The sequence below is a fragment of the Talpa europaea genome (assembly GCF_964194135.1).
Source record: "Talpa europaea genome assembly, chromosome: 15".
Classification (NCBI taxonomy): Eukaryota; Metazoa; Chordata; class Mammalia; order Eulipotyphla; family Talpidae; genus Talpa; species Talpa europaea.
In genome coordinates this window covers 5,277,429-5,289,683 of record NC_140083.1, presented here as the reverse complement: position 1 = coordinate 5,289,683, position 12,255 = coordinate 5,277,429, and the positions used below count along the sequence as shown (strand labels likewise).

Here is a 12,255-nt window from a genome sequence, read left to right as displayed (position 1 = left end):
GAAAGCATCCTTGACCTTTGAGCCTAAGGAAATTGCCCTCAGGGCTCCTATTCCTTGTGTTCCTAGAGCAGACACTTTGTGGGTGTCAGGAAGGGGAGGCTCAGCGGGGTGAGGAGTGAGCTGTCAGGGAGCTGCCCCAAACCACCCCGTGGCAGGGACAGATAGTGTCTGATGGGGCAGGAGGTCAGAGCCAAGGGTTTTAAATGAGTGAGAGGTTTTCCCTCTTCCCCCTGGGGAGAGCGGTGGACTCCGGGGAAGGGCATCTATGGGACCTGGGGCAACGAGGGACAGTTTGAGTCTTTGTCTCCTCTTCTGTAAAGTGGGGGTGACGAGCTCCCTGTCTTGAGATACAGGGGATATCAGTTTCACAGGGTGACTGGGGGGAGCACCTGTGCACAGGACCAAGTACTTCTGTCTTCATTGTTCCCATTTAACTGACGGGAAAGTTGAGGTCTGAGGGGGCAAGTAGGCAGGTGCAGGCCGAGGTCTTGGCCCTGAGGTCACCCAGCCTGGTGGTGTCCCCTCCGCAGGCCTCCCCGGCCCAGGTCAGGGCCCCTGGCGAGAGGAAGAGGAGACCGCAGCCTTGTCCCACCCCTGCTGGCAGCTGGGGCTGCTTCCCAGGAGACAGATGTTTCACCAAATGGCAAATGCACGTGCTTTTCCCTGGCTTGGGGAGAAGGTGGGCGCGGAGCACGAGATGCCAGCTGGTTGGGCAGAGAGAACCGCAGCCATACCTGAGGGATTTAAATAGCCACTGCCTTCTCTGGGCACGGGCTGGGGGGGAGGCGTCTGGGCGGGGTTGTGGGGGGAGCAGGGAACAAACAAGGGGCCCATTCAGAAGCTGCCCAGGGCCTGGCTCTCCTCGCACAGCGACTCCAGCACAACGCACCTTCCTGAGCCTCAGGAGCATGTCACCCCAAAGCCTGCCTCAGGGCGCCCATTCAGGTGGAACAGAGAGAACCCTCACGGCACTCAGCCATGGCTGTTACTTGAGGGTATTCTTATCCCAACCTCCTGGCCAGGACAGGCGTCCCCACGGCAGCCTCCCTGACAAATGGGTGCCCACCATCTGCTCCCCACCTCTCACAACCGGGAGCCGGTCATCGTCCATGACAACACATAGGGTAAGGGGACGATTTAACTGCATGAGCAAAGTCTAGAGTCAGAGCGTGTGTTGGAAGCCAGGCTCTACTACTTAATGGCTGTGTGACCTTGGGCAAGTTACTTAACCACTCTGTGCTTCAGCTTCCCCTTTGTAAAGTGGGACCAATGATAGTACCTCCCTCGTAGAGGTGTTTAGATTAATGCCCCTCAAACTCCTACAGGCACACAAGTCCCTGGGGCCTAGTTCAAGTGCAGATTCCGATTCTGCAGGCCCAGGGCTGGCCTGAGAGTCTGCATTCCCAGCAGGCAGTACAGAAGCCGCTAGTCCTTGGGCCTCAGAGTACTTGAATCTCAAAGTACTGTCCTGCCCTCAGCGTCACGATGAGGGGGCCACCGAGGCTCACAGATAAGGGAGGCACAGAGTTCATCACAGGAAAGCCACTGACTGCACAGGGAGCGGGAGGAGGCCCCAGTTCAGGGCCAGGTGAGGAGCCTGTGTGGGGCCTGGGCCGGGGTGGTGGGGAGGGCCCTGGGCTGACGGCACCCTCAGAGACCAGGGCCCAGAGAGGATGGCCGAGCTGCTTAAGCCACACAGCACGGGGCGGCTCCCCAGGGGGTCCTTCACCCCTCCCGCATCCAGCCCGCTGCCCACACCCTGCACCCCCAGCGTCCCTCTGGCTGTGCTGCTCTGTGCCCGCTAGTCCTACCAGAAAGAGGGAGGCCAGCGAGGGCCGGGGTCCTCCAGGGTGGCTGCTTTCACACCCTCAGGAGCCCATTTGATGGAAGAGACAACTGCGCCAAGAGAGGAAGGTGCTGGGGCCCTGGTGGGAATCAGGACCTGCGCCCCCAAACCCGGCTACCTGTCCACCTGAGCCGGGTCAGGTGGGGACAAGGTAACACCCCGAGTTAACAGTTGAGAGGGAGGAGGAATCCGCGCCAGGTCCTCTCCTCGCCCCACCCTCCCCTTCCCCAGAAGGAGGGGCTCAAGCCCCATGACAGACAACAGCGGTGGGTCCCGTTTATGGGGTGCTTCCAGCCGGCTGGGTTCCCGCCAGCACCGCCCTCCAGCCCCACTTGGCCCCGACGCCAGTGTCTCCAGCCCGTGTCCAGAGGGGGCGGAGGGGCCCGGGTTTTGCCCAGGACCCGTTCGGGGTGGGGAGGGGCCTTGGGGGGCGGCCTGGACGCCGGAGGGAGGGGCGGGCGGCTCCCCCCTCCCGCCGAAGCCCCCCCAGCTTTCCAGGAGCTCCGACCCGGGCCGGGCCGGGAGGGGGGTGGGGGGGCACGGAGGGGGTGGAGGGAGGGGGGTGGGGGGGCACGGAGGGGGTGGGGGGAGGGGGCGCAGGGGGACGGGCCGGGCCGGGCTGGGGGGGCGCGGGGGGCGGGGGCCGGCCGGGAGGGGCCCGGGGCGGGGGCCGGGGGCGGGCTCTGGGCGGCGGCGCTTCCTGGCTCCCCGCGGCCGGCCTGGCCACGTCACCGGCCCGGAGGGCGCGGGCGGGCGCCGGGCGGAGCGCGGGACCCAGAGCCGCGGAGACGTGGCAGCCGCTTCGGCCGCCGAGTTCCCCGGAGTTGGCCGCGCGGGCGCCGGCGCCGGCCGCACCATGAACGTGTTCCGGATCCTGGGCGACCTGAGCCACCTCCTGGCCATGATCCTGCTCCTGGGGAAGATCTGGAGGTCCAAGTGCTGCGCCGGTGAGGGGCGCCCGCGGCAGGCGAGGGGGCCGCGGGCCTGGGCCACCTCGCCGCGGGCCTGGGCCACCTCGCCGTGGCCCCGGGGCCAAGCCTGCAGGGCTGGGGCAGAGGGTGCGCCTATCCAGGGTGGGGCCCTCGGCTCGGGAGACCTGACACTTTTTGCACAACTCTTTGGAAGAAAGCGTCAAACCGAACAATGTCAAAGAAAGAGGCCCCGGGGGCTGTGGAAGGAGGGTGGGCTTGTGCCTCCATCTCCCCCCATCCCCTCGGCCCCTGCTCGCTGGGAGAGGACAGGAACAGGGGAAGTGACACCCCTCCCTCCCCCGCTCCCCTGGGCCAGCACTCCCCTGAGGCCCCATGGCTGTCCCCTGCGCCTGCGCGGGGCCCAGGGTGGGAGTGGGAGGTGATGGTGAGGGTGGCGCACAGGAAGTGTGCCCAGCTCTCAGGGTCTTCCCTCCCTGCCCCACTCTCCCCTGCTCCCTCCCAGAGGTCCCCCCTACCCCAGAAAGCTGGGCCAGCTTCCTCCTGCTGCCTGCGCCTGGCAGAGGCCGCTGTGACACGCCAGAAGGGACACAGGCCTGCCCAGGTGAACAGAGGCCTAAGGAGCAGAGAGGGGTCCCCCCTTTGTCCAGTACTCTTGACTGCCTTGCCCGGGGGTGGAGAAGTTTCTGGGCTGGCCTGGCGGCAGCCAGACACACCAAGTGGGAGTGAGGCCGCCCCAGCCTCCTGCAGTGGCTCTGTCGGCTGGTGTCCCGGAGGTGCCCACCGTGTGCGGGGCATGGGACTCCAGACATGCACGCAGGCGCCTCCTGGGAGCCAAGGGGCAGAGTGGACCCCTGAAGGGGTCACCCAGAAAGGGTGTGCTATGTGGGGGACACGAGGGTGCAAAGCCCAGAGGTGACGGAGGGAGGGGTGAGCAGCGCAGTCTGAGGGTGACGCTATGGAAGATGAGTCTGGAGTCTGGCCTGGGCGGGGGCCAGGGGGTGGGGTCCAGTCGTGAATGGGCCTTGTCTGGCAGGCCAGAGAGTTGGGCCTGGGGTGCCCTGCAAAGTGTGGGAGCCAGGGAGGGGGCTCGGAAGGGGAACTAAAGCAGGAGGGAACAGCACAGGTCTGCTAAGATCTGAGGAGTCGAGGGACCAGAGGGGGTGCTAGCCTGGCGGCCCCGAGGAACAGAACCTGCTGTGACCTCCATCACTGACTTGCTGTGGTGCCCTGGGTCTCAGTTTCGCCACCTGTCAGGTAGGAGTGAGGGCTGCACCTGGTCGGTGGGCCCCAAGTGCCTGGGACTCCTCGGGGATCTGGTGAGGATCCGGCTCAGGCCTTCTCTGTCCTGACCTTCATGGCTGACTTGCTTTAGTGGGAATTATTCGTTGCTTTCAAGAACGTGGAAACCGTCCAAGTGCTAAGGAAAGTGTGAGTAGAGGAGCTGCCGGGCTGAGCCTGGAGAGAGCAGCAGGGGAGAGGCTGGTTGGGGGAACACGCTCCCCTGCAGGGCTGCCTCCTGGAGCCTCCTCAATGGGGCTGAGGTCTCAAGTAGGTTGTCCTGACACAGGCCTAGCCCAGAACTGGCACTGGGTCAGTCCTGCCCCCCACAGGCTTCTCACCACAGCTGGCCCCACTGCAACCCTCATCCCTCAGAGTGCCAGGAGGGCCTCCAGGAGGCACTTATGTCTCCTGTCTCTCCGTCTGGGGGCGGGGAGGTCCCATTTTGTAGATGGGGAGTATGAGGCTCAGACTGCCCTGCAGGCAGGAAGCTGGTACGTGCCCCCAGCCCCTCCAGAATGTTCCCCGGGCCTACCTCCCTTCACCTGCACTGTGCTCCCTGGCAAATCAGCTCCATGTCAAGTCCGAGGGTTGTTTCCAAAGGATGGAGCTTTGAGGACTCTCAGTGGGACTCAGGTGGAGCAAAGAGTGGCCTCAACACCTGTCCCCACAATCAGTCCCCCACCCCAACACCTTCCCCAGAGCAAGCGCCAAGATAGCCACACACCGGGGCACCGGGAATGGGAGACTGGGAGGCCGGTTCTGGCCTCAGGAGACAGCAGGGCCTGGAGTGAGGGAAGGGTGTTTCCAACACCCAGGGTGACGTGCCCTGGACCCCCGGAGGCCTTTCTGACTCCAGGCTCAGGGCCTCGTGAGCTGCACGCGTGGGCCTGCGTGTCCGCGTCTCACTGTCGCCTGTCCCCTCTGGTCACAGGCATCTCTGGGAAGAGCCAGATCCTGTTTGCTCTTGTCTTCACCACGAGGTACCTGGACCTGTTCACCAACTTCATCTCCATCTACAATACAGTAATGAAGGTGAGTGGGGGGGCGGGGGCGGCCATGGCAGTGGGGCCTGCCGAGCTCCCCCAAACCCAGGCAGTGAGTTTGAGAACTCAGGCTGTGGAGCCAGGCTGCTCAGCAGCCGTGGGGCCTGGGCGCAGCAAGGCCTTTGACCCCTGTGTACCTCAGTTTCCTCATCTGCAAAATGAAGAGAATTCTAGCAGGTATCAGAGTTTTGCTGCAGTGAGGGAACACAGAGGAGGTGCCACCGTAAACATTCAGTGAAGGTTTGCCGTTCGAACCTGCGCTTTCCGTGAAGTGATTTGTCCTTCTGCCCAGCGCCTATTTATTGAGCGCCTGCTGTGTGCCGGGTGGAGATCTCAGTCCCTGTTCTCCTGGAAACTTCATACTAATTGGGATGACAGCTAATCCAACATGCAAGAAAAGCTTTGGTTAGGGTTAGGGGTCAGGCCATGAAATAATTAAAATAGGTGATGCGGGCCTCCCTGGTGGCGCAGCGGGTTGAGCACAGCGCTGTGAAGCTGTCCGCAGCCTCTGCAGTGCTGGTTCGATTCCCGGTCGGCCAGGGAGAAACTGACATGGCGCACACACCTCTCCTGTCTCGCCCGCTGCTCCCCTCAGCAGTGTATTCCGGTCCTTCTGCCTGTTCTGCTCCCCACTCTGTCTCTGGTCAATTCTCTCACCCTCCCGTGCCTCTGGCTTGTACCCCAGTGCTTGTATAAATAAATACATCTTAAAAAAAAAAAAAGAAATGTTTAAAAAATTAAAATAGGTGATGTTTCCCTTTAATCATAAAATAGTTCTAAAGACAGGGTCATGTGATAGAGAAGGTGTAGGGGCTGCTGCAGGGAGTGTCCTCTGGAAGGGCCTCTCTGGAGAGGTGTGAGGTGACGGCTAAGCCGAGATATGAGTGACACGAGGATCCGGCCTGTGAAGAGCAGAGGAAGAGCATATGCAGAGGAATAATAGATGCAGAGCCCCTCAGACAGGAACAAGCTGGGTGCCCACGATGCACGGGCCGAAGAAGGTCAGCCTCGTGGGAGCTCAGCAGGCTCGGGCCGCTGTGGGGGGAACTGCTGACAGAGGCTGGGAAGGCAGATAGGGCAGGTTCACAGTTTGGGTTTGATTTTGCGGTAAGAAGCAGCTGCTTTGAAGCCTGGCCCTGTTGTGCAGGAGAGACTGGGCGCCTCTCCTTCTACTCCCATGTCCCGGGCCCTGGGCTGTAACTGCTAGGTCCTGTGGAGGGAAGGCATTTTTTTGAGTTTTAACTGTCCATCCCAGCTCTTTTTTTTTTTTTTTAGATTTTTATTTATTTATTTATTTATTTATTTATTTATTTATTTATTTATTTATTTATTTATACAAGCACTGGGGACAGTCAGAAGCGCGGGAGGGTGAGAGAATTCACCAGAGCCAGAGCGGGGAGCAGAGCAGGCAGAAGGACCGAAGTACACTGCTGAGGGGAGCAGCGGGCGGCAGGAGAGGTCTGCGCGCCATGTGGGACCCTCCTCCGGATCGAACCGGGGAGCAGCCGGGGATCGAACCGGCTGCCGCAGAGGCTGCGGGCAGCTTTGCAACCCAGCGCTCAACCGCTGCGCCACCGGGGAGGCCCCCATCCCAGCTCTTTAAAGCGACCTGGTTTAGTGGAAGGAGCCCAGAATTCAGTCAGTAAAGAGTTATTTTTTTTTTTTTTTTCTAGAGGCATGTCTTATTTATTTATCTATTTGTTTGTTTGTTTGGTTTATACAAGCACTGGGGACAGTCAGAAGCGCGGGAGGGTGAGAGAATTCACCAGAGCCAGAGCGGGGAGCAGAGCAGGCAGAAGGACCGAAGTACACTGCTGAGGGGAGCAGCGGGCGGCAGGAGAGGTCCGCGCGCCATGTGGGACCCTCCTCCGGTGGCCGGGGAGCAGCCGGGGATCGAACCGGCGTCGCAGAGGCCGCGGGCAGCTTCGCAACCCAGCGCTCAACCGCTGCGCCACCTGGGAGGCCCAGTAAAGAGTTATTTTAACAAGCCTCTCCTCACCCCCTTGCAACATGAAATCTGGAGGTGGACGGTCCAGATCCAGGGTGCCATCTCCTGCTCTGCATTTCTCCTGTGACCTTGCTTCACGGGTGTGTCTCTGTGCAGCTGCTCAGAAGGGTCCCCATCCTTGGTTTAACATTCCACTGTTGCTCTCTTGACATTCTTAATGTTAATAGACGCTCTACAAATTACATAGCTGGTCCTGAATGTGAGATCTATCCTCGCGTTGCCTGACACACAAAGTGGGTGCTAAAGCTCCTACCATCATGCCACGCTCTGGGCAGGAAGGATCTTTTTTTTTTTTTTTTTTTAATAGAGGCATGCTTTATTTATTTGTTTGCTGGTTTGTTTGTTTGTTTTGTTTATACATGCACTGGGTACAGTCAGAAGCGCGGGAGGGTGAGAGAATTCACCAGAGCCAGAGCGGGGAGCAGAGCAGGCAGAAGGTCCGAAGGACACTGCTGAGGGGAGCAGCGGGCGGCAGGAGAGGTCTGCGCGCCATGCGGGACCCTCCTCTGGTGGCCGGGGAGCAGCCGGGAATCGAACCGGCGCCGCAAAGGCCGCGCGCAGTCTCGCAACCCAGCGCTCAACCCCTGCGCCACCGGGGAGGCCCTGGGCAGGAAGGATCTTGCTCCTAGGAGACATGGAGTGGAGGATGTTGTCACCTACAGGGCGCTGAACTCGGTGGAGGCTTTAGTCTGAGGTCCTGCAATCACTGTCTACTTAAATTCAAGACATACACAGCGAGTATCTCCTGCTTAGTTCGGGTCTCTGCCCAAGGGTCTGACTTGGGCAGTGCTGGCAGGGACTGCAGATCTGGCTCCTCGCATGGCTGAATGTGGTCTCAGAACCTCAAAGAAGCCAGTTTCCACATTTATGAAATGAAGAAGTGATGTCCTCTTCATTGATTCACACCTTCAATCCAGCACTTGTTTGTGCTGGGCTGTGATTTCGGGGCTGGGGGGTTCCGCGGTGGACAGGGCACAGACCTTGCTCACAGAGGAGACTGACTGGTGCAGCGACATTTATCAAATGGTCACAGTGGCCATGAGTTTTCCCCATGGGGCTGTGGTGGCAGAGCACGTGTGCCTCATTGTCGTGAAAGAGGCCTTGAGAAGATAACCTGACCTGAAGCACAAGTAGTTCAGTGTGGCCCAAGACCCAGCAGCAGTGGCACTATGTGGGAACTTGCCAGAAATGCAGCTTCTCAGGCCCACTACTAAATCAGAAATGGGGAAGGGGCAGCCGTCAGTGATTTTGATGCACACTCAGGTTTGAGACCCTCCAGCGTGGGTCAGAGGCCCAGTCACCGCCTGCGAGAAGACGGCCATCGCGTGACAGGGCCCTGATGCAGATGAGGGAGGGAGGTTTGGAGAGCCTTGGGGTGGGGTGGGGTGTGGTGACACCCACCTGAGGTGTGACCCTATGCCTTTGGATTACACTCAGTGCAGATGTTACCGCAATTTAAAAAATAGTTAAGTGAAAGCGCTGGAATACCACTGTCGCCTCCACTGAAAACCAACCCCGGTTTATCGCCTAGGGCTCTGCAGCGGGTTTCAGTCTTCATGTAGCACTCTCAGGCCCAATTAGCAGCACAAAGTGACTGAACAAAAGCGCCGTTAGCTTCAGATGTTAGGCCGCTGGGCCCCAGAGCCACTGCACACACACTCCAGGGCGCCCTGAAGCCCAGCAATAGGCCGGAGGCCACTCGACAAGCCCCACGTGTCTCCCCCTAGGTGGTTTTCCTCCTCTGCGCCTACATCACCGTGTACATGATCTACGGGAAATTTCGGAAAACCTTTGACAGTGAGAACGATACTTTCCGCCTGGAGTTTCTTCTGGTCCCAGTCATTGGCCTCTCCTTCCTTGAGAACTACAACTTCACGCCCCTGGAGGTAAGGCCAGGGACACCGAGTGACCCCAGCCTGCTCCCCAATCTCCCTCCCTCCGGCCCCCCGGCGGGGTCTGGCCTTCCACGCCGTGACCATCCTTCACGCTGTGCAGAGACTCGGGTAGAAACGCTACACACGCCTCCGCTGCCTCCCGCGGAGCCGCCCACCTGGCTGATGTGCGCACCCGGAGTGCAGTGAGGGCTTCGGCTCAGTGGGGCTGGGGCTGGGGTCTAAGAATCTGTGGGGCAAGTTGCATCCCATTAGATTCTGATGCTGGCTCCATGGCCTTAGTGAAGGCCGGTTTATGTTTGGCAACAATTTTAAGTTATGTTCTATATAAATGTTCTTGCTATGTTGTGGGGGAAGCATGTTTGTTTGTTTTAAAAAGTATTCTGTATTTAGAGAGGGCTGGGATGATTATAGTCCAAACATTTTGAGGATTTTTTTTTACTTCACTAGATTCTTTCCAATAAACTATGTTGGTGATTAAGTTCTTTTATGAGATGGTCCCTCCGGGGTCTTGACCAGCCTCCTCGGACCACTTCTCTCTGACGCAGATCCTCTGGACCTTCTCCATCTACCTGGAGTCGGTGGCCATCCTGCCTCAGCTCTTCATGATCAGCAAGACTGGCGAGGCCGAGACCATCACGACTCACTACCTGTTCTTCCTTGGGCTGTACCGGGCCCTCTACCTGGCTAACTGGATCAGGCGGTACCAGACCGAGAATTTCTATGACCAGATCGCAGTGGTGTCTGGGGTAGTACAAACCATCTTCTACTGTGACTTCTTTTACCTGTATGTGACCAAAGGTAGGTGCTGGGAGAGGTGTTGCTGCACTGGGCTAGGGAGTTACCAGTTAGGTTGTAATGGCACTGAGGAAGTGCCATGAACATAGCGTCTATGTATTACGCACACACCGTGCAGAGAAGACGTCTGACATGCTTGCTTAGGAAAATGTAGCACACTCTAGGGAAAACAGCTTCTGCAGTCTCTAAAGCTGGAACCAGCTTGCTGTGATCAAGGACAAAAAGGCTAGTGTGGTCAGACGTGTAAACCTGATGGTGTCAGGGGCCAGCAGTCACGTCAGCCTTCACCAGCCTGAAGGGTTTGCACTGCACTCGGGTAGACAGGGCAGCTACCAGAGGGGTCATCTACAAAACCACCCCACTGGCTGCTACGTGGGGTGAAGCTGTGGAAGCAGCTCCCTGCCAAACTGTTCAGCGAGGTCGTCCATGCAAACAGGGACATGGACAGTCGGGAGGAACTGGGGGCGGCGTGGCTAGTGGAGGAATGGAGGCCGATGCTGAATGCACAGCCTGTAACCAAGGTGGGGTGTCTGTCCTTGACCTGCTAAGTTCCCCCTTTGACATCTGAAATCCTGTCGTGATCTGGGCACTAGAAGCAAGGGGCCAAGCCGTCCCATCAAGGAGTAGGGTGAACTCATTTCATGTCCATTTCCTTCCAGTCCTCAAAGGAAAGAAGTTAAGCCTTCCGATGCCAATTTGAGGACCCTCGGATGCTCTACACCTCAGCCAGGACTTGGGGCAAACCATTTTTCCCGGGCAACTCCATGCAGGGCTCCAGCCAGATGCTACAGTGAAAAACCAGGAGAATGCGCAGTGCGGACGTCAGCCAGGCTGTGCACCGGCTTCCGCAGAGGAAGCCTAGTCTGGGCTAATTATTAGTTTTGGTGCCTCACAGTGTTAACGGAAACCCCAGGTGCTAGCCCACGAGCAACCAACCAACAGCTCCTCAGGTCCCAATGTGAGACTCATGCTCCAAATGAAGAGCACGGCTCAAGCATCGGACAACACTGTAGTATAATTTTCATTTTCTAGGTAGATCGATGTTAGAATCGATACAAAGGTGCTATCTGGCAGGCGCGCGATGTTATTTCACGCCTAACCTGCCTTGAAGCCACAGGCAAACCAAATTTACAAGCTCTGGCTGGACCGGCTTCCAGCGCACCTTAGAAGTTGATCAGGCCTCGTTACCACGGCCACGGCGGCCCAGCACACACGCCTCCCCCCAGGTGGGCACCGCTAGGGCTGTTTTACTAGAGGACGCGCAGCCGAGCCCTTTACGAGGCTTGTTGCTTTGTGACAAATTTCTGCACTACAACCAATGACCCCCCGTTCACATTTTCTGGGGCTAGCCAAGGCACTCACTCAATCCAACACCCCCAAACTTGGTCGTAACACAGGTAAAAATGGGAAAAGGACTATTGCTGGACTAGTCAGATTGTTTTCAAGCAATAAAAAGTTCACACCTTATTGTCAACAGTGTTTTATTTATACCTACAAAAGAAAACAAGATGGTATCAAAAGGACAATTTACAAACCGAGAATAGTAACATAGCTCTTAGCATCCTGCGCCTGCACATCACACATCTACAAATCTTTCAAGTCTTAACGCAACAGGAATGTGTTCAGAGACCAGCAAGGACATGACAGAGAGCACTGACCCCGAGCAAGAGCCACCAACCTTTCAGACGAGAGAAGTCCACATGCACGGCTAGGGAGGGGCTGGGGAGCAGCAGCCCCACAGCCTGACATTGGAATCCTTTCCCTAAGTGAGTTTCAATCATGACTGCAAATAATTAGCATCAAATAGGACTCTTCAAGGTCTGAAGCGAAGGCAGGACCTCAATTGTGAGTGTGAGACATGGAGGCAGGAAGCTACGCTAGAAAGCAACACAGGAAACTACTAGATTTCAGCTGTGTTCAGTCCACAATAGCTTCTGCCATTTAGGATTTGCTATTGTTCTGATTTTATAACCACAGCCTCCCCCCGAGGGAGAAAGGGAAGCAAGCGGCAGGCCAGAGGCCCCTGCTTGCCCAGAGACCCCAAAGGGATGCTTTGAAGACCTGCAAGAGAGGAGGACACCCCCTTTGGTTTAAATAAAACAAAAAACCCCAGAATTTTGATGTAGGAAGAAATGTTCACGATGCACAGTCGTGCCTGGACAGGTGGGGGGAGGAGGGATACTTTGGTTTGAGGGCACAGAACAGTTCTGCCTGTGCCTACCATCCTCCCTCAGCCTCAGTGTCTGTAGAAAGGGGGAAATGAGAAAAAAGAAAGCAGAAGGGGAAAAAGATGTCAAAGTTTTACAAGCACAAATTTCTGCGCGTGCTGACAACCTACCTGTATGTGGCACTTCAACCATACTTTCAGACCCCCGAAGAACTTCAAAAGGAAAGACCAAAACCCTCAAGTATTTAGACCTTACAAACCAGAAAGCACTCTCAGGCCTCAGCCCAA

The 12,255-nt window shown here is 57.7% G+C and overlaps 1 protein-coding gene across 1 annotated transcript; it reads left to right on the top strand.

Annotated features, from left to right (window-relative positions):
• Positions 1-2,702: 2,702 nt before the first annotated feature.
• Positions 2,703-10,500, top strand: KDELR3 (KDEL endoplasmic reticulum protein retention receptor 3; the record flags this gene model as incomplete). The annotated part of the gene is made up of 5 exons (XM_084254635.1): positions 2,703-2,793; positions 4,991-5,091; positions 8,838-8,996; positions 9,551-9,803; positions 10,460-10,500. 5 exons carry the CDS (start codon positions 2,703-2,705, stop codon positions 10,498-10,500), a joined length of 645 nt encoding a protein of 214 aa, XP_084110761.1.
• Positions 10,501-12,255: the final 1,755 nt, after the last annotated feature.